This window comes from Cnephaeus nilssonii, assembly GCF_951640355.1.
Source record: "Cnephaeus nilssonii genome assembly, chromosome: 23".
NCBI classification, from domain to species: Eukaryota; Metazoa; Chordata; class Mammalia; order Chiroptera; family Vespertilionidae; genus Cnephaeus; species Cnephaeus nilssonii.
Window position 1 is genome coordinate 6,880,239 of NC_137094.1, and position 25,870 is coordinate 6,906,108.

Here is a 25,870-nt window from a genome sequence, read left to right on the forward strand (position 1 = left end):
TAAGAAAATTGGAGAATCCTGAGAGTTTTCTTTATAATTTAATTTAGATTCTGGTAATATGGAGAACATTAACATGAAGGTCATTGAGCTAATAGTTTTGCTCTTTTACCAGCTAATCTATCAATATATCATCAATTGGAGCATTTACTTACACTTTAACCCTTAATTTCCAGTCTTTCACGTGGGTTTACAAGTGTGCCAAAAGGCAGGAGGGAGCAGTAGAAGAAGAGTTAGTAAAGGATTTATTCATTAGCTTGGCAAATATTTATTGACTGTCTCATACACATCCGTTCTGTTCTGCTGGGAAGATGATGAGTCAAAACAGACAGAGTTCTCGCCCTCGCAGAATAGGCTTTCTCAGCCTGAGCACTGTGGACCGGATATTTCTTCCTTGCTGTAGAAGGCCGTCTCGTCTTGTGCATCGTGGGGTGTTTAGCAGCATTTCTGGCTCCTACCCCCTAGACCAGCGGTCGCCAACCTTTCGGACCTCACGGACCACCAGTGGTCCGGGAACCACCGGTGGGCGAGCGCTGCCCTAGACCACAGCAGCCTCCCTTCCATTCCAGATATTGTCAAACGTCCACAGGGGGCGGGCGCAAAATCAGCATCCTAGTTGAGTGCCACTACTCAGAGCTTAAAATAAGTGAAGATCCGGGTACTAAACAGCCAATCATTCCAAAAGAGGTTATAAACTAGAGGCCCGGTGCACGAAATTCGTGCACGGGGTGGGGGGTGTCCCTCAGCCCAGCCTCCACCCTCTCCAATCTGGGACCCCTCGAGGGATGTCCCACTGCCCATGTTGGGCAGTGGGACATCCCTCTCACAATCCAGGACTGCTGGCTCCCAACTGCTCACCTGCCTGCCTTCCTGATTGCACCTAACCACTTTTGCCTGCCAGCCTGATCACCCCCTAACCACTGCCCTGCCAGCCTTATTGATGTCTAACTGCTCCCCTGCTAGCCTGTTTGCCCCCAACTTCCCTCCTCTGCCGACCTGGTCACCCCTAACTGCCCTCCCCTGCAGGCTTGATTGCCCCCAACTGCCCTCCCTTGTAGGCCTGGTCCCTCCCAAATGCCCTCCCCTGCTGGCCATCTTGTGGTGGCCATCTTGTGTCCACACGGGGGCAGGATCTTTGACCACATGGGGGCAGCTTTCTTGATCTTGTGTGTTGGAGTGATGGTCAACCTGCATATTACTCTTTTATTAGATAGGATATGAATAATGGTATATACAACAATCACCTGTGGTAAGTGCTAATTAAGAAATGTACGGAGAGCCAGGAGACTATAATGGAGAAATTAGTAACTCCATACTGACTTTGGAGTTCAAACAGGTAAACATTTTTCTTGAGTATATCTTACAGACTTGATGTGGGAAAAGGAAAGAAACTTAAGACACGGCTTTAAGTTTTTCTTTCAGCATATACACTTGATAGTTGCCTACTAGCCGGCATCACCCAAGCTAAGACCCTTTAAGAGTGGAAGAGCGTACTGTTAATAACTAAGCCAGCACCATAGGCAGCAATGAGGCAAACGCTGCATCCAGACTTCCATAACCTGCTTCTACTCGGGGGAAAAGACCCATATATGAAGCACAAAGAGAATGATTCAAGGCAGCATATCAATTAAGTGCTAAGCTATGTCATGTTATTAACATTGATACATCAATCACTGCCATCGACTCGTCAGGCCCCATTCAGATGAGTAGCAGCACAAGAGGCGGGCGGTTCCTTGTGATTTCTGCATCTTGACGAAGGCTGCCTGGAGAAAGATTGGATTCTGATTCTTCAGCTTAGTCATGGAGGGTCTCTCTGTGTGACTCAACGGCTCCTGTTCGGTCCTCACCTTCTGCTGCTTACCCTCCTCACCTGTGGAAGAGCTTGAACGTGATAGAGCAGACAATGGAGAGACACGGAGTCTTGATGGGGAATGTAACATGATGCAATGGTTGTATCTCCTGGAAGAAAACATCCCTTCCTCCACCAGCCTTGATGGTATCAACTTGCCTCACAGAAGAACAATGGCATGCAACCTTCAAGTATATACACTGAAGGAAAACGTGTCTCTCTTTTAAAAAAAAATAAAAAAAAATATATATGTGTGTATATATATATATGTGTGTGTGTGTGTGTGTGTGTGTGTGTGTGTGTGTATATATATATATATATATATATATATATATATATATATATTATTGATTTTTTTACAGAGAGGAAGGGAGAGGGATAGAGAGTTAGAAACATCGATCAGCTGCCTCCTGCATGCCCCCTACTGGGGATGTGCCCGCAACCAAGGTACATGCCCTTGACCGGAATCGAACCTGGGACCATTGAGTCCGCAGGCTGACGCTCTATCCACTGAGCCAAACCGGTTAAGGTGAAAACGTGTCTCTTAAACCAAATATCTATAAGTCTCCTATAAAAAACTGATTTCCTAGGATCATTTTTATACTAACAACTTTATATTTCCATTCTCATCTTACACGGTGCTTTTATAATTCCTTCCACGACTTACAACACCATAAATTATACATGTAAGTTAGTAGTCATGCTATTTAAAAATCTGAATTACCTTTTTAAAGGCTTAGGTATGCCTTTTCACTTACTCCGTTGAGTCAGTTTGCCACCTCTGTTGCCTGCTGAGGTCAGATGTTGGTGGAGGGAAGGTTGTGAGTTTGAAATATGGGCCTTTGGGGAAGGTAAGGTAGATCAAGATGATATGACATGACGGAAGAGGCATGAAGACCTTAAACCTGGTAGAAAGAACAGCAGGACGTGGGAGAAAAGTATCTATTGGGAAGGGACATAGGAAATATGCCAAGGGGACGCTTGCCTGTTTCAAATATTTGCTTAGAGTCAATTCGGTGCCTGGGAAGAAGGTTAAAAACGTTAATTTCAACCCAGCCAGCGTCGGCCTATGAACTAGGCGGTTGCAGTTCAATTCCTGGTCAGGGCACATGCCCTGGTTGCAGGCTCCATCCCCAGGGTGGGGCGTGCAGGAGGCAGCCGATCATTGATTCTCCCTCCTCATTGATGTTTCTGTCTTTCTCTGACTCTCTGAAATAAATAAAAATATATTTAAAACAACAACAACTTTAATTTCTTTTTCCCCACCCTTCCATTCCAGCGACCTAGATTTAAGGCTAGTTCAGCTGGTACCGACTCGTACTGTTTAACTGAGTAAAATAGACCCTTGTGCTGACATTCTCAAATGTAACAACTCTGGTATTATTCTCCAGAACACAGCTTTCAAAGTACCTAAAAGTATCAGTGGACTTAGAGAGGATAAGCTATTTACAAACCCCGGGACTACCTGCAAGTGTTTCTGTTATGTAAAGATTTATTCATTTATAAATCATGTTTATTTATAAAAAAAAAAATATCAAGTTTATTTGAGGTTCTCTCTAATGTGACTGTTAAAAAAACACCGAATCTAAGACGTGTGCGTAGTTGAAATGAGGTTGTTTTAGAAAATTACATTTTGGCAAGTGATGAATCCTTAATAAGGAATAATTGTTTTATCTATTTTAGGGAAAAATTAATTTAACAGACCTATTATTATGTGAAATTTAGGTAATGAACATGGGCAGTACATAATTTCCGTGACATTTATAGCATCGGCCACAAAAAAGACGGAATTAGTATCATCAGATACAAAGGATGTTCATTTCAGACCCAAAGCTGTTTGGAAGGCACTGCTCATGGTCACCACAATGAACTCCACAGATCGGGACCCAGTGCCTGGCCACATGTCTCCCTGCATGTACCTTTCAGGTGCTTATCTGCTGCATTTGGGAGAAGTTTCATGATTTTTTTTTTGTACTTTCCAGTATGGAGTAGATTTTTCTGCTTAGTTGAAAATGTTCTGTCATCCAACGGTCTTTTGGTTTTGCACCAGAAGGAGAACAACTTGCAGTTATGTGAAATCATAAAGCAGAGGCCTCCCGGCGAGCACTGGTTCGGACCCTGCACTCGGCCTGGCTCAGCAGCCGGCCGAGCCGAGCCAGCCAGACTTCTGTAGGTAGTTCTCTCTCTCCCTGCCGTCAGGGGAGCTGTGATGGGGAGGAGTAGGCTGTGAATGGCCCATGGGCTCGTCACTGTAGCCCAGGCAGGTGAGGCCCAGCGCTGACATTCCTGGGGGCCAGCCCACCTCCTGACGCCTCCTGGATACCTGGGAACTCAGCCGGGAATGCTCACCTGGATTCTGCCGTTCTGCGCCCTCCTCCCCGCTCCCCTGTGGCTGGTTCTGTTTCAGGTCTTCCACGCGTATCTCAGGCCTGTTCCTGTCGGCGAAAGTCCACCCAGGAATAATGTTCCTTTCTTCTCCACCGGAGTCCCCATGGGGCCCAGATCGAAGCGCCCCCTCCCTTCATCAGTGGACTACATTGCTGAGACTTCAGAACAGAGTACCTGCTTTTTCTTCATTAGAAAACAACAAGCAAAAGCAGTTTATCATCAAAAAAGGTGAACATAGCCGAAACCGGTTTGGCTCAGTGGATAGAGCGTCGGCCTGCGGACTCAAGGGTCCCAGGTTCGATTCTGGTCAAGGGCATGTACCTTGGTTGCAGGCACATCCCCAGTAGGGGGTGTGCAGGAGGCAGCTGATCGATGTTTCTCTCTCATCGATGTTTCTGACTCTCTCTCCCTCTCCCTTCCTCTCTGTAATAAATCAATAAAATATATTAAAAAAAAAAAGGTGAACATAGTGCTCCTCCCCGCCTCAAACACGGAAGCAAGAGAATATTATATACCTACAATTTAGATACAATCGCATTTCTTAGAGTATTACACATTTAAGCTTTCTTGATACTTAAAATGCAAATTTAAGTAGTTGGCAAGAATGTCCTCTTTATTTCTCGTTACCTTGGATATACTCTGAACAGCCCATCGCAGTTGGTCTACGCATGGGTCTTCGCACACATTAAAACTTACTGTGGCAGCCGTCTTCGTATTAGCAGGTGGATAGAGGCGTAAAGTGTGTTGTTCTTCGTGATTCTGTCCTGATAGCATTCTGGACGTTCTCTTCCCTTTAGAGTCTTTTTTTTTTTTTTAAAGAAACATTTAAAACGTGTATCTGGTTTGATGTAAATTAGAGTTGTGACATATTATAGAACAATTTTCCCAAGTAAAATTGGGTTACAGAGCTCAGAATCAGTAATCTTTTTTTCTAAAGCATGATCTCACTTCCTCTCCATGTTGACAACCTCATAGTACAAGTATGAGCAATGGAAGCAAAAGGATGTCAGTTTCCTTTCTTTTTTGAAAATAATCATTTTATTATTTCTTTTTAGTGAATTGGCTAATGATTCAAGTAGTAGACAGCCTCAATTCACAAAAGTTTACTAAGATCCTAGTGTTTTAAGTGGTATGTTTAGATTCAGAACTTTTTAAAGAAATGCCCACAGGTTTGGAACAGGGGCATGGAGCTTGCTACCCTTGTAAAATACTGTGTGTGTGTGTGTGTGTGTGTGTGTGTGTGTGTGTGTGTGTGTGTTTGTGTTTGTGTGTGTAGTCAGAATGCAGAGGGGAATTCTGAAGATTCATAACCAAATCTTAGAGACAGATAGCAGTCAACATGGGACAAGAAGAGGGGGTAGCCCTCGCCCTCGGAAAGGAGGAGGTGTGTATATGTCCTCCTTTGAAATAGGGAAGGAGGGTTTTCCATATACACTGCTTCCAACGGGGTGTTGGGAAGTTGAGGTGATTTACACTCCGTAGTTACCATGTTTTCTTGGAGGTGAGGTTATTATGGGATCAGAGAGATGGGGTTGAGGGATGGGTTTGAATAAGGTAAAGAAAATGGGGTAATGTTGCTTTTGGTAAATAAACATTTGTCAGTTTGACTTGGTAGATGATCACGTCAACTAGAGATGAATTAAATCATTTCTCAAGGTTGCACGGATTATGGTGGGTCCTTTTAGGCTTAGCTCTATGATTTAATATAGCAAGAACCAGAAAAATCACACAGAAAATAGAGTACATAACATACATAGGGTGGAGATTGATAAAACGTGGACCATGAAAGAAAAAGTAGATGGAAAAATGTAGACTGACCAAGGATTCCGTAGAGAATGAGACAAGTGAGTGAGAGTAGGAGGGAACTTACAGACTAGAGAGAGAAGGAAGGAATGGGAATGGTAAGGAGAAGGCAGGAGGAAGTCCGTGGGAGGAGGGAAACTGGGATGTTAGCTTAAGATACTCAAGGCGGTTTATTTGTGCAGTAGAATTTGAGTACCTACACGCGCTCGGGACTGTTCATTTGTAGTTGAAAGAGACGTGGTGCCAAGTAGGTACTGTTCAACAGAGTTGCCACTAGGTGTCACTGTGACTCACACGGCAAGGCTGGCCTTGACACCTATCTTCAAGACACAGGGTTGGAAAGTCAGACGTATATAAGCAGACAATCTTGAAGAGTTTATGTAGAGTGGTTATCAGTTACACAGGTATCTTGTTTGTACAACTACATCTTGAGAGAATACCTCCTTTAGAACAAAAGCGAGCCCTGGAGCGTTCATGCGATTAATACCAGTAGAGCTTTGTCTGGTGGGTTTATTTTTACTGTTAATAGTTCTAAATAGTAGTATTCCTCCGGGGAACTTTAGCATTTTTAAAGTTCTACATCAAGGTTTGTGAAGTTAGTCCCCACCCCCCTTAATATTGTGATAGTTATTGGTCTGCTAGATTGGTTCTGGCTGTATGGGGATTGATGACTATTTCTAAGCATGAATGAAGGTGCTTATTTCTAAGTGGTCAGGATCCTGCATGTCTACACCATGGCCGTGACCTTCTCTCTTCAACTGGGAGGAAGAACACTGTATCTAGCCAGCTCTTTTTTTATCCCCTTCTTTTTTCTGTTTCCACCAGATAGGATCACCAAGCATAGTTTTGCTTCTTTAGCTTTATGTTCAAATGAAGGAGTCATGTTTAAAAAGCTTGCCAGCCATCTTGCCTACCCACAGGCCTTTCCAACTTGGTTCTTTCCAAACCTCTCAACAGCTTTGAGCAGCGATGCACTACAATTATTAAACAAGCATGCAAGAAAGACAGGCCGACAAACCATGTCGACTTCCTCAGTAACATATATAGACAGCACCCAGGCACGCTATGCATTTTATAGGATTTGCTTACATTTTAATGTTCCACTTGCGTTGATTTTTATTTATTTGACTGCGGAGAGATTGCTAGAACCGCTGGGCCTCAATATAAAACAACTTGGAGATGGTTATAGTAGAGAACGTAGGGTAGCACATTGCTTCAGGTGGTCCGCCTAACCACGCATCTCCGCTTTCACACACCTCGTTCCACTGCTGCGAACCATCACGGTCTTCAATCATTTCGCCATGTTTGCAGGAACCTGCACTATCTCTTAAGTAGACTGTCTTCAGTTCATCCCTGTGGAATGTTATTGCGTTTATGGACAAAGTCCATTTCTATTTTAAGGCAGTTTCTGTAGTACTTCCCCATCTGATAGCACCCTTTCATTTGCAAAGGTGCCTGTTGACTAACATTATTCCCATTTATATAGAAGCCAATTTTAATCAGGACAGCCCTGGGCATCAAGTGGCCAGGAACAGAGCCGGTGACACAAACTTAGCCAGCTACAAAGAAGGGAAAATGCATTCTTTGGAATAACTGGCAACAGGCCGAGGTGTGACCGCAGCTTGCTGTGAGGATTCTACAGAAGACTCTCCCTTCGCTGGGAACAGCTTGTTGTTCACTGGCCTTTAAGACTACGTGGTGTTAAATCATATTTTGGTCTACTAATTGGAGATGTCTTTCTTTACTCTCTTCATGACTCTTAAAAAAAACATGTTGCTTTTTGGACAAGTGAGGTGAGCCTGCTGCATTTCCCGAGGCATGCTGGGTAGACGACAGGCAAGACAGGAGGTCAGCAGAGTTCCCAGCAGCGGCATCATAACTCTGCCTCATCAAGGTTATGTGGAACCCTTCATTATAAAGTATAGCTCTTTGATTAAAAAAAAAAGGCATTAAAATCTGATGCAAAAAATGCCCCGTTAATAAAATTCTCTGGAAATTTTAATTCCTTTTTTACTCTTGAGTCCACTTGGCCATATAATTTTCCAAATGAGACTTTCCTGACATTTTTGTTGGCGCGTTGAAAGGGTGTTCATTTCGTGTCTTTGTTTGGGGCTCTGCAGTGAAAATAGTCCATATTCCCTGTTAGGAGCCCATGCCTTTGTTGTGCTGGGAACAATCAGTTTATTTAGATAATGGCCGGCCTGCTCTCTGTCTAATCCCCAAGGCCTTCGCCTCCATCAGGAGCACATGTAGAGTTTTGTTTGCGCCCAGCGGCTTCCTGGGCGTGTAAAACTCCTTTGACATCGTTATTTAGGGGCGCCCACCCTCCCCGCGGAACCGCAGCCTCGCACAAAACCTCTGCAGCTGGTCAGCTCCCAAGCCCCTTTTGATGATTGTTTTCCAGCCCAGCCTGGCAGCTTGCAGTTGTTTCTCTTTCCTGCGCGGCCCCCCACCCACCCTGTGTTCACGCTACTCAAGACAATGGGTTCTCCAGAGGTAGCCCGCAGGCCTGGGTGCATCTGGCTGACGCCTCCCTCGTGCTTTCTTCTTCCTAGTTCTTTTCATTCCAAGCATGTTCATTGAGTTGACTGAGATTTTTAAGGGAAAGATCCTCCTGCCTCTCTGTCTCCCCCCTCCCCTCCCCTCTCTTCTTCTCTCCTCTCCTCTCCCTCACTGGCTTTAATATAAACTCATTTCTTAAAATTAAGAAAAATAGCAGCAGCAATCAATACCCAGAAGTGATGGGACTCCTCCTCTCTGTGGAGTGTGACTTTGAGGCAGACCAGGAATCAGGGGCCACCATGCAGCTCGGACTGTGGCCTAGTGACCAGACTTGGGGAGTCTCTTCATCTCTTACTGTGTTGCTGTTGAGAAAGTGGGGGTACAAGTAACCCAAGCAAGTGGCAGTTAATGGCCAATTAACGCAGTGACACACGGATTGACAAGACATTGTCTCTATGGTTTTTTTGTTTGTTTGTTTCAACTTACACTAGCTTTATCAAATATAGGCTTGTGGTCTTATTTACAGGAAAAATATTGCTCAAGATAAATCATGTTTAGTTCATTGGAATGCAACATTGGATTACATTTTAATTGAATAATTCAGTAGGATATGATTTAGATATTATGAAACTATGTAATAGCCATAATTGAGAGGCTCTAAAAAGACAAATGACTAAAAGGCCAAGTTAGAGATGGGTGTTAAACTGCTGAAAAAAAATACAGAGAAAAACGTGTTTGAATATAAAGTACTACTAATATTTGCATTTAGTAAAATAAGTATTGAACTAGGGCTAATTGGAAATGGAAACTGAGCAAGTGGAAAATTGTTCAGTGACCTTGAAAGTTCTTTTCATTTGGGTTTTGCATTGGGAATTGCGTTTTTGTAGTTTGCTGATACTTGTGTTAAAGTTATGTTTTAGAGTCAATGTAGGTTTTGTCAAATTAATTTTTTTTGAAGGACTACCTAAATGCTTTTTAAAATTGAGATATAATTGACAGGTAGCATTGTATTAATTTCAGGTATACAACATAATGATTCAATATTTGTATATATTGCAAAATGATCATCACAATAAGTCTAATGTATTTTTTGAAAGCTGTTTTCAAAATGAATATGTACTGCAGACACTTTATATAGTTATTATATGTCTTGAATTCACTAAATCTGATCCCAAAGGAATCCCAAAAGCATTCCCTTTGCCTGGAATTCTTTCCTTGTACCAGTGATTAAATGGGCAGGAAGAATGGCCTAGGACAGTGGTCGGCAAACTGCGGCTCACGAGCCACATGCAGCTCTTTGGCCCCTTGAGTGTGGCTCTTCCACAAAATACCACGGCCTGGGCGAGTCTATTTTGAAGAAGTGGCGTTCAAAGAAGTTTAAGTTTAAAAAATTTGGCTCTCAAAAGTAATTTCAATCGTTGTCCTGTTGATATTTGGCTCTGTTGACTAATGAGTTTGCCGACCACTGGCCTAGGATAAGAGTACTAAACTCTCATTCTGTAGAACTGAACACTAATACCTATTGCCACCCATTTTTGTGACTCTGGGCAAATCACCTGTATTTTGTTAAAATAAGAGAAATTGACCTCAATCGTCCCTAAAATCTGTATGTGTTTTAGCATGGTGTGCTGTGTTAAATTCATTGGTTTTGGTGTCATGTTTCACTTTCTTATATAGATACTAGAGGCCTGGTGCATGAAAATTCATGCACTGGAAGTGGGGGGGGGGAGTCCCCTCAGCCCGGCCTCCTGTCCCCTCTCACAGTCCGGAAGTCCTCAGGGGCGGGAGGCGACCCGGCAATCGGGAAGGCGACGCCCCTTCACACCTCTGCTGCTGCCACTGCCGGCAGCGCAAGCCTCGGCCAGCCCTGGTTACCTGTGCCTCGGGCCGGCCGTGGACGGCTGCGGGGCTGAGGGGACTGGGCACTGCCATCTTGTGGCTGTGGGTGTGGCCATCTTTGAGGGCATGACAGTCAGTTAGCATATTCCATCCTTATTGGCTGTGGGCACCAACATCTTTGAGGGTGGGACAGTCAATTAGCATATTCCCTCTTTATTAGATAGGATGCCCCATACTTCCATTTTAGGACTGCGATCTTTAATGAGATTATAACAACAGATTTTAAAACCTCCCTTATTACTTGCAAAAGAAATATCTTTTGGAGAAATTACTTAAAAATGCATATTTCATGAATAAGGACTAATAAGTATAGTTATCACAAATGAAATGCCCACGTCATAACAGGAATAGCCATTTCAGGGATTACCAGGAACACAGTAAGGACTGTTGGAACCAGTAGGTGATGGTGCAAAATGTAATAAATCAAGAGGTATAATTCTGTTACGAGTAATAACTTTTTAAAATATGTTTTTATTAGATTTTAGAGAGAGGAAGGGAGAGGGAGAGAGAGACACAAACATCAATGAGAGAAAATCCTCGATTGGCTGCTTCCTACACGACCCCTACTGGGAACCGAACCTGCAACCCCTGCATGTGCCCAAACCAGGAATGGAACCGTGACCTCCTGGTCCATAGGTCCACACTCAACCACTGAGCCACACCAGCTGGGCTCCAGGAATAATATTTTAAAGTAAGCGTTTTCTTAAAGTAGAAGATACATACAGAAAAGTAAAAGAATCATGAGGATGCCCTTGGGAGTTTTCCCAAAGTGAGCGCACCCTGTAACTAACAACACAGAACAGAACAGGACCGCTGCCTCTGCAGCCTTCGCCTCCTGGGCGAGTCGCTGCCCGCCAGGCCGGGGACGGCTTCGCGCCACGGCCAGTGTGCCTGCTTTAGGATTTGCAATCACATGGCTTCTTTTTCTCCACAATATTTTTGTGACACTCATCCATGTTGTTGCATGTAACAGTAGTTTATTCATGCCCAGTGTTCAATAATGTTTTCATTGTATGACTCTACCACAGTTTATCTGTTGTCCTGTCCGATGTCTAGGGTGTTAATACTTTTTTAAAAAAAAAATATATATTTTATTAATTTTTTACAGAAAGGGAGAGGATAGATAGTTAGAAACATCAATGAGAGAGAAACATCGATCAGCTGCCTCCTGCACCCCCCCCACTGGGGATGTGCCCGCAACCGAGGTACATGCCCTTGACCGGACTCGAACCCGGGACCCTTGAGTCCGCAGGCCGATGCTCTATCCACTGAGCCAAACCGGTCAGGGCTAGGGTGTTTATACTTTTTGGCTAAATGTCCTTTCTTGTGCTACATACAGATTTCTGTTGGGCCATACGTGGAATTGGGACCGCTGGATCATAGGATGTGTGTATGTTCAGCTTTTGCAGATGCTGCTAGGGACTCTCTGAAGTGGTGTTTCCTTACATTCCTGTTGGCAGACTATAGGTTTTCCACCAGCATTTGGGATTGCCTGTCTTTAGTACCAGTCATTCTGGGGGGTGTGGAGCGATGTGGCATTGAGGTTCTAATTTGCATTTTCCTGAGGACTACTGAAGTTGAGCACTGTTTCATATATTTGCTGTTTATTTGGAATACTAAAGTAGTTTTATGACACTGCATTTAAAAGAAATGAAACTTCTGCCCTAGCCGGTTTGGCTCAGTAGATTCAGCGTCAGCCTGTGGACCGAAGGGTCCCAGGTTTGATTCCGGTCAAGGCACATGTCCAGGTTGCAGGCTCGATCCCCGGTAGGGGCATGCAGGAGGCAGCCGATCAATGATCCTTTCTCATCATTAATGTTTCTCTTTCTCCCTCCCTCTTCCTTCCTCTCTGAAATCAATAAAAATAATAAAAAAATAAAAGAAATGAAACTTCTTTAGGTGAAGAAGGGACATTGTAAATCAGATGTTATATAAAACATTTGGCATAGAGTAATTTTTTCCTCTAGGAAATAGTACTGGACATTGTTGAGATCTATCTAAGGTTGGTCCGTGTAACCAAGCTCAGCCACCTACTAGCACAGTGGGGGATGCCTGTGCGGCCCGTTAGAGCTGTGTTTCTGGGGTAGAGGCCCCTTCTCCATGTGCTCCCACATTTCCCAGCCTTCCCTGCAGTTCTGGTGGGTCCGTAGGACTAGTTTCTGGCCAATGGACTGTGCGTGAGAATATTGTCACTTCTGAGGCCCTGTACCCCCTCTCTTGATCTGCTCTGTGACATGGGGAGCCCGGAGGCCATGCGCTCCACCGTGTAGGCATGAAGCCGGCCAACAGTGTCTGCTGTAGCCGTCAGTGATGCATCAGCTAATCCACCTCATGTTAGTGAATGGCCCAGCCATTGGTTTTTATAAAAGGACTAGAGGCCCGGTGCACAAAATCTGTGCGTGGGTAGGGTCCCTACGCCTGGCCGGCGATCAGGGCCGATCTGTGGGGCGACCAGCAGGGCGATTGGGGGGCCCCTTCGGCCCCTCCCTGGGCTGGCCTGGGGCCTGTAGGCTGGGGGCAGCTCCTGCGTTGAGCGTCTTTCCCCTGCTGGTCAGTGTGCTTCATAGCGACCAGTCATTCCACCAGTCCTTCCAAGGTCCGGTCGATTTGCATATTAGGCTTTTATTTTATAGGATACCCGGCAGCCCCTGAAATATTTGATGTCCCTGATTTTTGCAAGAAGAGTGCCATCTTTCTTAAATACTAGAGTTCAGAGAATATGTTTATGAGGACAAATAGGTTTCTGTTAGCAAAATAGAAAAGACCACAAAGCTTGCTTTGCTGTACTACCCAATGAGAAGAAAACATAAAAACAAGTGTGTAAGGTGTCTGGTTACCAGAGAGTCATATTTATCATTTAATGGAATCCCATGTTTTTATATGATTTTAACTGGCTTGCTTTTTTTTTTTTTAATTTTCAACTTAGGAAGGTGACAGCTCTCACAGGAGGCATATGTCACCGAATGTATTGAAGGATTATGAGAAAAGTATTATAGTCTATCACTATTTGTTAAATATTGTGATTATAAAGAACTTATGGCCTAATTGAGATGAAAAATACTTTATTTAGAAAATTAAGGTCTTTTCCATTTATCATTTAAAATATTTTGCACAAATGTGATTTCTCTGAAAAGCTCTAATGGGTTTGTTTTTTATTCTTGGTTTTGTTCTAGAAAGAATTCCTGGCAACCAAAAATAAACCTGAGTTAGCACTGAGGTAGGAAGTATTCTGTACGCCACAATGTGTTGCTAATCTTGGATTAAGTTACTGAAGCAACTTCAGTAAGAAACTTTGGAAACACGAGATGTGTGGCGTCGGGGAAATGATCTCAAACATCATTGGTTAAGAAGTTAAAATGAATAAAAAGCATGTGATAAAAATATGCAGTGTTCTCATTGACTTATTTAAATATCTTATGTAAGATTATTATTCTATAAACTTATAAAAGGAAAATCTTAATCCCCTGTTTAACTTCTCTATGGTTATTGTCAAGGATTAATATTGTTGCATGTGAAATTTCTCAAGTATGTATGACAGAATTGTCATTGGCTGAAAGGGTTTAGTTTGAACAACATCACCATGAGAAAAAAAGATAACTGCTCCTTAGTAAATGATTGGGATAGTTTTTTACTAGTGTTACTGGAAATATGTGTCTAGTGTGTCCTTTTTGTGTAATATTTATTTTTCTAATATATTTTTATTGATTTCAGAGAGGAAGGGAGAGGGGGAGAGAGAGAAACATCAACGATGAGAGAGAATCGTTGATTGGCTGCCTCCTGCATGCCCCCTACTGGGGATCGAGCCCACAACCCAGGCATGTGCCCTTGACCAGAATGAAACCTGAGACCCTTCAGTGTGCAGGCCGATGCTCTATCCACTGAGCCAAACCAGCTAGGGCTTGATTGGTTTAGAGAGAAACATTCAGGGAAACAAAAATCATTGATGTCCAAAGACTAACAAACTTTTTGCAGAAAATACAGATAGGTATCTGTTTTTTAAAAAATACGTTTTTATTGATTTCAGAGAGAGAATCATTGATTGGCTGCCTCTTGCACGCCCAACACTGGGGATCAAGCCTGCCACCCAGGCATGTGCCTTGACCGGGAATCGAAACTTGACCTCCTGGTTCATAGGTTGATGTTCAACCACTGAGTCACCCCTGCTAAGCTGGTATATGTTTTCATAAAGGATCTAACATGAAAACTTAACAGTGTAAGTCTTTAAATTACTAGGCTAGAGGTTAGACTGCTAGCATTCTTTATTGATAAGATAAAGAATATACCACTGTGTGCGTGATGAAGTTAACAATAATATAAATTTCCCAGAGGTTGGGCCAACATTCCCTTCATAACACAGATTCTTAAGTCCTTTGCAGCTGGCACTAGTGCTTGACTAAGACTCCTTCCCTTAAATTGCATATCCTAGAACTTCATGCCGAGGTGTAAGTGTACAGCCCACACTGGGTTTTGAATTCATGCTTTGGCGGGGGTGGGGGAAGAATAAAGAGAAGAAAATGTGCATAGATGAAGTGTTGGGGTTTCTAGAGGGCACAGTATAAATCATTACTCGTGCTCACCTGGCGTTCTATACGGTATTAGATACACAATGAAGAGTAAGACGGCGGCCAAAATACACCCTGATGAAGATGACCTTGGAGAGGTCTTAGTGTGAGAGCCACGTCATGGCTGACTGCATCGCAGAGTTAGGCCGACCTTCCCAGGAGTATCCCAGGCAGAGCAGGTGTGTCAGTGCCATCAGCAGGGCCTCGCTCTGTGAAGGGCCGGAGAGTAAATACCTGGGTGGACCCGGCGGCTTCTGGCACAGCTCCACCTACTCGGCTCCCTGATTGTGGTGCTGAAGGCACCGCAGAGAACCAGTGGCACGGCTGCGTGCCAATAAAACTTTATTTAAAAAACAGGCTGCAGGCCCTGTGTCGTTGGTTTGCTGGTCTCTTGCAAGGAGGAACAAAGGCAGATTTGCATTTCCTGCAGCCCAATGGCTTCAGAAGTTAGAAAAAGGGATGAGCTTCCTTCTGCATATCCAGGTTTCCTCTCCCAAGTTCATCCACCAGATAAATTGTTCTGGCTCACCAGAATTAGATGGAGTAAAGGGAGAGGAAGAAACCAGGAATGATGCCAATGCGCTCCCCTTCTAAGAAATGGGGGGGAGGGGGGGACAGTTCTCTGGTCTTCAGGCATACTTCTTTCCAGTGGGCACGAGAATCAGGGCACAAGGTGGCACTCTCACGGAATAGTCCAACTTTGCGAGTCCGGCGTGTCCGTGCTGATTTTGGCCGTTCCTCACGGCCCGTCTGCTTTGGCTGGTGCTGGTGCAACCACGAATGAGCTCACAGGAGGACTGTTCCCTTCCTGCCACCCGTGTGGACTTGAGGGCCTGTCCTCCGCTCACTTGACAGCGCAGCTGACTCCGCTGATTGGTTCCTGTGTATCCACTGCCTTCAAAGCACCAGGCATCTTAGTAAGCGCTAGGGATTTGGCGGGGAGAGGAGTGGTCTCTGCTGGGAGCTGGTGGCCAGGGGACAGGGACGGGGAAGAGAAGAGTGTCCAGCAGAGTGAACAGCGCAGGTGAGGGGCTCAGAGCTCAGCGTGTCTCTGGGAAAGCGCAGTTTGACCGGAGCGAGTGTCAAGGGACAGTGGAGGGAGCGGGGTCTGGGGAAGAAAGAGGAGCATGTCGCAGGACCCCAGTAAGAGCTGGGCTTTGTCAGGAGGCCCCTGAGAAGAAGTCAAAGGACTCGAGCCAGTGGAGGATGTGAACAGTCTGCCTTCTTTTTACAAATATATTTTTATTGATTTCAGAGAGAGAGAGAGAGAGAAGCATCAATGATGAGAATCATTGATCAGCTGCCTCCTGCATGGCCCCTAATGGGTATCGAGCCCACATCCCAAGCATGTGCCCTGACCGGAATCGAACCCTGACCTCCTGGTTCCTAGGTCGATGCTAACCACTGAGCCACACCGGTGGGCCAGTTGGCATTCTTGAATCTGTGGCGTCTGTTAGAAGAGGCAGAGATCGACGCCCTGCCGCTGTGCTGGGCACACAGTAGCCACGAGCCACAGGTGGCCGTGGAGGGTTCCACATGTGGCTGCAGAACTGGATTTTAATTTTATTTTGAAAATGGAAGTAATATAAAATATTTTTCCTTGAACTTCCTTTTTTGTTGTTGTTGCCAGGATTATTTTAACACTTAACCCTTTGCACTCGCTTGCTTTTTTCTCGATTCCTTTATTCTAATGCTAACCGTGTCGAGTCACACTCGACATCCGAGTGCAAAAGGTTAAGCTATTGAAAACATAAAGCCTAAATTGAGATGTGCTGTAGGTCTAAAACCCATCAGGATTTTGAATTCATGCTGCTTTGGAAGAAAAAAGAATAAGATAGATCAATAACTTTTTTACTGATTACTTGTTGAAGTGACACTATCTTGGATATATTTGGTTATGTAGAGTATATTGTGTAAAATAGTTGTAAATTAGCTTTTTAAATGTGGTTTGGAGAACTTCAGAATTCATACATGCCCTAGCCGGTTTGGTTCCGTGGGTAGAGCATCGGCCTGTGGACCAAGGCTCCCGGGTTCGATTCCGGTCAAGGGCACGTACCTGGGTTGCAGGCTCCTGGTAGGGAGTGCATATAGGAGGCAACCAATTGATTTGTTTCTCTCACATCAATATTTCTCTCTGTCTTTCCCTTTCTCTTCCACTCTCTCTCAAAATCAATGGGGAAAAAAAATCCTCGGATGAGGATTAAAAAAAAAAATTCATGCAGGTACTCTGCGTCTGCTCTGGCCAGAGACCAGTCAGAAGACTTGCAGGAGTCCAGGTGAGAGGAGGTGACCCGAGTTAGGGGGTGGCAGCAGGTTAGATGGACAGAGGTGACAGCTACCTAGGAGGTGAAACAGAGGATTTGGCTTTGATTGAATGAGAGAGATGGCGAATTAGTTAAGAGGAATAAGAGGGAGCCTCTGGGTTGGGGGAGGAGGGTGGGCTGGAGGGGTCAGTGGGGAGAAAAGGGGACATATGTAATACTTTCAACAATAAAGAATTTTTTTAATAAAAGGGAGCCTCCAAGAACCGGAATAAGGAAATGTGTGGTAGGAGCTGATAGCCATGTAAACAAACAAACAAAAACGCACGTTATTTTTCATTGACAATCGAAATGGAACTCTGTAGTTAAACCAGTATTTTTCTGCTCCTATTAGCATTTTTAATGTTTGCTATTTAGTAGGTACTCCCTAGGAATGGGTTCCTCAGAGTTATTAATTTTGCATTTCTTAGATTGCGTATCCAAACGCCAAACTTTACAGTGAACGGTTTACCATCTTTATAGCCTTATCATTGAACCCTTTAAATCAGTTACCAAGTGGTAAGTAGGATACAAGGTTTTCATGTATAAATTCTCTAAATATCCTCAAACTTGATAGGATGACTGAAACGTATTTACACTTTTTCCTTAAGTTGAAGCTTATTCCTGTTTAAAAGAATAAGCACTTTATTTACATAGGAAGGTTTACCAGATCCTCGCTGCTTTAAAGTTGAAGCCCTGTCATGTCTGATGAAGGTTAAACAGTTAATACCTTTCCCTAAGAAATAGGATGCGTTTCTAGCTTCATTTTCCAGTCTCTTAAGTGCATGAAAGTAGGCGAGACAGTTGGTTGACCCCAGAGCGACCTTTTAGTCGCTGGCTTGTTAGACAACAGGGTCTGTACTCTTCATTGGCATTCAGATCACAGGCGGCCCCCGGGCTCAGGGCAGAGCCCAGCACAGCTTTAGGGTTTAGACAAAGCCACTCTGGCAAAGGAGCCCAGTTGTCAGGGTAGCTGGCTGCATTGTAAAGAACTGTTGCATAATGGGGAGACCAAGTAGAACTATTAGGATGCAAATGTGAAGAAAATGGTGGAGCTAACCTGCAAAAACAAACATTTCTTTTTTGGTGAAGGGCCTATTCATTGTGCTTTCTTCTGTTTAACTTCACTGGGCTAAAGAGGGAGTTGGTGCAATTGGAGTATATTAGTTGATCTTACTCTCTGGCCGTAATGCTGCTCTACGTTATTTTAAAATGAACAGATAATTTGTATGAAGAAACCAAAGTACTTCAGTGTTTTGGAATCTTTTCATGATTGACAGGGGTGGCCTACTTTAGCCCAGATCAGGTTCTGTGTGTGATTTTTATTCCCGGATGAGGACAAGGAAGCCTTTTGGCCCTTGATTTCATTTCATCTGGTTTCTACCGAAGTATCATTCTCATCATTGACACCCAGTAACTTCCCCTACTGGACTCTCATTGCTGTCTGATTTAGTGTAGAATCAAGAGGAAAGAATCAGGCCTGGCCAGTGTGGCTCAGTGGTTGAGCATTGACCTATGAACCAGGTGGTCACAGTTCAATTCCTGGTCAGGGCACATATCCACGTTGTGGGCTCCATCCCCAGTGTGCGGTGTCTAGGAAGCAGCCGATCCATGATTCTCTCTCATTATGGATGTTTCTATCTCTCTCTCCCTCTCCCTTCTTCTCTGATAACAATAACAATATATTGTTAAAAAAGAGGAAAGCATCAAAATCCTTGAAGCAGGGATCCAGTTTTATTTTCCTGTCTTACTAAGGAATCTGCCTTTTCCCTCATCTCTTCCACTCGGTTCATTCCTGTCTCAGGTGCCCACTTTCCTTCTACTTCCTTCACTTTTATTTCTGTCTTTCTGCTTTTCCTCTTCCTTCGCAAATATAGCGGAACCCACGCGTTGGTCAGTGCTGTGGCAGGAAAGGAGAGATAATAATAATGAGATGAAAAGGGGGCTCTTAACCTAGATTAGTGGTCAGAAATAAAGACAGCTCTGTTTACTGAGCAGGGACTACTTGCCAAGCACTATTTTGGGTGCTCCCATGAATCACCTCACTTCATCCTCCCCGCAGTCTTCGAGGTAAGCCTGTTATCATCCCCGTTTGCAGGTGCGTATACTGAGGCACAGAGAAATCGTGACTTGTCCATGCACATGCATCCTGAATGCAGGAGAGTCAAGAAAGACTTTCTAGAGGTGGAGAAGGTAAAGCTGAGGCCTGCAGGAAGAGGAGGAGCCTCCTGTTACAGGGTGAAGGGAAGCAGGTCCCTGGGTGTCAGTGATGAGAAGACCAACAAAAGGTGACAGAGTGGGCCCTGGGGCCGCCTTGGCCGTGACAATAGATAGGTGGGGCTGGAGGTGGTCTGTGAGGAAGGGCCTGGTGAGAAATGATGCCGGGGAAGGGAACTAGTCTGTACTCAGTAGCATTTTACATATACTATACTCGTGGCCCGGTGCATAAATTCATGCACATTGAATGGAAATTAATTAGAAGAAATATTTTAATATCGCGATTCGCCCTTTCTCTGTAATATAAGTGTCAACCAAATTCATGATCGACAATGACAGATGAAGACATATGTGTGCGATTAGTGCCAACGAGAGCTTTATATGTATCGCACATGCGCGAGTCAACTTAGCCTTTTATAGATATAGAATAAACTTGCTTAATTAGACTTGCTCTCTGATTTAGCTAAACTTTTCCCAGCCCAGTGAAGCACCCCAACTTCTCTTTCAGGTAATTGTCAGCAGCAGAGCAGTAAATATCAACACGAAGCAGATTATTATTGTCGATCACGCAGTGAGAACAAAGGTAAAATATTTAACTGCAGCAGTGTTTGACTATATTCTGCACAGTGAGAAAACCTGAAGTCATTTTCAAGGTCCACCATTTCTTATTTTCAGTTGGGTCAAGTTTCTGATTTTTCTAAAACTTTATTTTCCAGCTAATGAAAAGAAAATAGGATTCCATAGAGTCTCCTATGTACCTACTCCAGGACTTCTGTGAGGATCAAATGAGATGAGGCATGGGAAAATGCTTCACAGACATTTGGTTAAAGTGTAAAATGTTTCCACCTGGCTATAAAGCAAGTTGTGTTCTTGGGCTGAAGAAACTACAAGGAGGCTAGTCGCTAGGGAGAGGAAGCTGGGCATTGCTATGTGACGTCATTACCTGGACGGACACTTAGCATATTAGCCTTTTATATATATAGATAGGTGTGCCATAGTTCATTTACTCAGCAGACATTTGTAAATGTCCACACAGAGCCAGTTCCATGGGTCCTATTCATCGGGAAGGCGGAAAGGAAATGACAAGTTTGGGTAGCATCCTTTCCCAAGGGAACCTGCTGGACTTGGAGGTTTTCTCCCTGGAGGAGCCTTGAGCGAAGTCTCCGTCCTCTCTCTCGGTTTTGTTTTATGTTCTAACCTGGCCTGTGCCTTGGCTTCCTCTGCTCATAGTTAGGCTTCCATGTTCTACAATCTGAGCACGTGGCTTTCCGCGGACCTGTTACTGTAGTCTCCATTCTCGTTTTGTTTTGTCTCTGAAATATCTCTGAGGGCACAACTGCTCTACAGCTGGCGTTTTCCTGACTTTTAAGTCTTTATAGAACTCTTTCCTTCCTGTTCCTGCTATTCCTCCCAGGAGTACGTTTCTTTCAGCCTCCATTAGTCGCTTTCATTTTTAGTAAATTTCACTGGGCATCAAGGGCAGCCAGTTGAGGCCTGCTGTTCTTTCCTTAAGCTCAGTTTTTTGGAATCTGAATGTCTATTATTGCAGCTGATAATGATCAGTGGTTATAATGTCTAAAATATATTGATCGCTTCTATGGTATATGCCAGGCCCTGTGCCGATTGCTTTATACATTATCCTATCTAATAAAGAGGGAATATGCTAATTGACCATCACTCCATCACAAAGATGGCTGCACCCATAGCTGAGGCCAAGTTCCCATAAGGAGCCTTAACGAGCAATCAGCAGGGACCTGAGGCTACGCCCCCTGCCCGGCAGGGCTTGACAAGGGTGAGCCGGGTCTGGAGCTAGCCCAATGGGGAGGGTGTGGCCGGGTCTGGGTCTCACGTGATTTTGAGGTGCATGTGGGTGGGCGGGGACTTAACCTTTTGCACTCGGATGTCGAGTGTGACTCGACACGGTTAGCATTAGAATAAAGGAATTGAGAAAAAAAGCAAGCGAGTGCAAAGGGTTAATGGATTTAGGTTTTGTTTCCCACATACGATTGTGTAAAACATGCACAATCATGAGCTCCTTCTGCAGCTCAGTCTGTGGAAATAGCTGAAAAGCTTAATAATGAAGAAAGATGGTGAAAAATTTGAGGGGAAATAGAACAAAATATCTTTTCTAACTGTAAAATAATATTACCATTATTTTTCGTATGAGTAGCTTGTTCAAGTTATAAGTACCTTACTAAAATGATATTTTAACAAGCATTTCAAAATAATGTAATACTATGACTTACTTTTTCCTTTTTATAGCTCACATTTTAAAAAACAATCTTCTGGCATTTCAATTTACTTGTGAACTTCGTTCTGTGTATGCATTCACTCACTCTCATATGTTCATTCATTCGTGAATTCTTCGTTGGTCGAAAACTGTTGAGTCAGAGTGCCGACAGGAGACACCCTGATGCCTGGGCTGACACCGTCTCCACCTGCACCAACCTGGCAGTGAATCCGTTCTGGGTTTGAGGAGGATCGGCCCGGCCAGATTCTTCATATTGAGAGGCCCTGCCACAGTTGACTTGGGTGTATGTTGGGCTTTGTATTAGTGCATTGGAAAATCCTGACTTTGGAATTATGTTTGCAGTTTGTAGAATTGATTTTGGTTACTGTGAACTTTTGCTGATGGCTAGTCTTTAGTTCTTCACATTCTGAAATTTCCTTTTTCCCCACTCAGTATTATTTTGGTGAGCTCTATTCATGCTGTGTAGTTACAGCTATAGCTGCTGGTAGCTCCTGCCTGTTAACTGCTGTAGAGTATTCCGTTGGGGCAAATAGCCCTGTATTCTACTTATCCTTTAATGGATGGGCTTTTATAATATTTCTCCTCCCCCTTCTACTTAACAATAATTTGAGTCTCTTTTGAGTCAAAACTTTAAACAGGTTTTGAGCATAAACTATCTTTTTTTGGTCTCATCCTATATAATAAAACCCTAATACGCAAATAGACCGAATGGTGGAACAACCTGTTGCTGCCCCCTGGTGGTCAGTGTGCTCCACCAGAAGCCAGGCTCACAGTTGGCGAGCACAGCGGCAGTGGCGGGAGCCTCTCCTTCCTCCACGGCAATGCTAAGGACCCCTCGGGGAGCGGGCCTAAGACGGCAGGCAGACATCCCCCTAGGGGTCCTGGACTGCGAGAGGGCGCAGGCCGGGCTGAGGGACACCCACCCCCCAGTGCATGAATGTCTTGTGCACCAGGCCTCTAGTTAATACATGTTTTAAAACAAAAGTTTTGAGTTTTGCCTCGAGTGTTTTTTCTTGGGCTGCTTGCTTGCAGAAGGTTCTGGTTAAATGCGTTGAAATGGACTCTAGTCGGTCCTCTCTCTCTACCTGAACAGGGAAAGCCCCGAAACGGCCATTTTCCCGAGAGTGTGCCCATTGGCACAGCACAGCGCTGAGCAGGTAGAAGTAAACAAAGTGTAGGAACGCGGCTAATTATAGTCCTTGCAGCTGGTTTCGAAGTACTTGTAACAGTTTGCTCGGAGTGCTCACTTGCAAGCATCAAATGGGCGCTAGTTGTGAAATAGAACACCTGTTTGTTGTTGAGCATGTGTTTGTACAGATGATTGTTGTTGTCAAAGCACCTTGATGTAGAGGAGTCCTGTTTACATTTGCATTCTCCCCCAAGGATTAACAGTGTTCTCTCAATAAATTTGCAGTCTATTCTCCTCTCAAAGGCTGCTGTTGGGAGGGTGGTGTGAAAGAGGCAACAAGTGCTTGCTAATCACTTGAATATACATAATTAGCCGCATCCTGTGCAGGGGGTTCTCCTAGAACCATTACAGTGCTGCTGGGCAAGGCACACAGCAATGGCTGGGTGACCGTGTCCATGTGAGGGAACTTGCTTGTCCGTTGGTATTTATTCCTCATTTTTCTGGACTTGAGTTAAGTTTTTATTATCAGTGCACAGGCTCTTTTGTTGTTCTCTTTAGGGAACCCAGGTCAGTTATAGAACATTCTGGAGTTGCCACTCAGTAGTGTCGCAGACTTCCACATCACCTGAGATTATTATTCAAAACACTTTTGACACAGTTGCGTAATTCCAGAGATTAAGCAGCATTCGAGCTTCTTGGAACTCTAACCTCAGCCCACACTGGAGGATTTTTAGGGCAATTCAGAAATGTTAAGTTGAAGATGAATAGATCTTCCCCATAAGCAAAAACAGAACAAAACACGTTCTCGCCTTTCCCCATGTTCTCTCTTTGCATCACGTTGTTGAATAGGAATATTTAGACTCAGACTTTGCATCTTGAAAGAAGGGTGCGAATGAGGGTCACGGGCATGGAGAAGTGGCCTTCCATGAAAGCTGTTAGACTGAGTCATTGTTCCCCTCCCCACTCCCACCCCACTCAGCCCCACTCAGGCCCGAGCCCTGTGGAGTTGGGGACAGATGGCACGCACAGACATAGAGCTCTAAGAGGGGTTTCCCTCCCTCCGACAAATACCCCGACAGCACCAGCGGACCTCAGAGATCCTGGTTTAGAAGTGTTAATAAAGAAGACACTGCTCATACAGATCAGAAAGGAAGCTTGTTAACTTCATCTCCCTAAGAGGTCATAGCCTGTCTGACTTAGAATCCCACAGGGGGCTGCATTCCCTAGTGTGTGACAGTTGAGCTTATTTTAGGTGGTCCAAGAGGGAGCATTTTCAGTTCTATTAGTTAAGCATTTATTTTTTTTATAGAAGTACTAGATGCCCGGTGCACAACATTTGTGCACTGGGGGGAAGGGGTCTCTCAGCCTGGCCTGGGCCTTCTCAAGTCCAAGACCCCTCGGGGGATGTCTGACTGCCGGCTTAGGCATGCAGGGAGCGGGCCTAAGCCAGCAGGCGGACATCCCTTAAGGGGTCCTTAGCGCTGCCATGGAGACAAGAGAGTCTCCTGCTACCGCCGCTGTGCTCACCAGTCGTGAGCCCGGCTGCTGGCTGAGCGGCGCTCCCCCTGTGGGAGCGCACTGACTGCCAGGGGGCAGCTTCTGCCCCCTGGTGGTCAGTGCACGTCATAGTGACCGGTGTTCCACTATATTAGCCTTTTATTATATAGGATATAACTAGCCAATCATTGCTGTTCTTTCATGGTGTGGACATCAACACAGACTACCCCCAACCGAGAACAGACTGACCACCTGTTCAGAGCCTGCGCAGCAAAAGTCGGCCACCTGAACGTGCTCGTGGCCCATCCTCAAAGCAGGCAGAGGAGTGGCAACGCTTTATGGTAAAAAGAAAAGGGGCAGGGGGATTCAGGTGTGCCCTGGTCGCAGGTGGGCCTGGGACGCTGGAGGCGGCCTCTTAGTGCTTGTTAGGGGTTGTAGTCCGCTTTCTCTGGCTGGTCCAGGTGGGAAGCAGAGGCGGACATTGGGAACGGGTGGTCACGGACCAAGTCCTGCCTGTCCCGGACACTTGGCTGCAGACGCTGTGATTGTGGCATCCTGGCTGGTTGCCAAGGTCAGAGTTCGGGTGTCATGTAGTCTGGCCATTGTCTGTTTTCATAGCCGGCCCATCAGTAGATAGTGTTTGATGATAAGGCTGAATCTCCTGAGGAAACAAATATGTGAGCCTGTGTAAAGGAAAATGCTGGAAAGATAGATAGAAGGGGAGATGACAAAAATTGTGAAGGTGGCAAATGAATGAAATGAGGGAAGGAAATGAAAAATTGTTAATCAGCTTTTCATTAAGTGTTTTTTTTCTCTTTTATTTTATTTCATCCTGGTAAGAGCTCGATGGGTAGAATTTTAAAACCCTGAAATTAAATATGAAGATGCTGAGGGTTAGTGAAGTCAGTGGTCCCAGGTTGCATGGCCAGTAAATGGAGGGGCTAGAATTCGAACCCTGAGCTTTCTGGCTTGAAAGCCACTCTAAAAAGAGGCATGGACTCCTAGTTTACAGTGGGTCATTCCTTGAGCCGAGATACATGGCTATAGGAGAAGGATCTTTCCGTGTTTTGCTTGAATTACAAATATTATTATAATTGGCATAGTGTCACATGCTGGCTTTCCCAGTATTTCCCTCGCAGTGCTTATAGGGCAAAGCTGGGTTATGACCTGCTGCAGTGAGGGAGGCCTCCACCTGGCGGAGCGTGGCAGCGCTCTGGCAATGTCTGGGGGGAAGAAGGTGAGGTTGGTGTGTACCGAGGACCAACGTTTGGTTTAAGGTGGGTCAATACAGGGTGTGTGTGTGTGTGTGTGTGTGTGTGTGTGTGTGTGTGTGGTGAGGACTGTGTAAGGATCATGAACCAACAGTAAGGGATTCAGAAAATCTTACGGAGCAAATTGTCTATTGATAGCTTCCAGTGAATGGTTGGTGGGTGTGTCAGGCAGTGGCTGTACGGAACCATCAGACCATTTGTCTGG

General features: G+C 44.7%; 1 protein-coding gene across 2 annotated transcripts in view; it reads left to right on the forward strand.

Annotated features, from left to right (window-relative positions):
- The window catches only part of AKT3 (AKT serine/threonine kinase 3), a 211,931-nt gene that overhangs the window by 67,500 nt on the left and 118,561 nt on the right, over positions 1-25,870 (forward strand). Inside the window, exon 4 of one of the 2 annotated variants that reach the window (XM_079763614.1) lies at positions 20,026-20,100. The exons of the other annotated variant lie outside the window; for it this stretch is intronic. Coding sequence (XP_079619740.1) covers positions 20,026-20,100 — 75 coding nt within the window. The remainder of the gene's footprint in view (positions 1-20,025; positions 20,101-25,870) is intronic. 2 annotated transcript variants of the gene reach the window in all.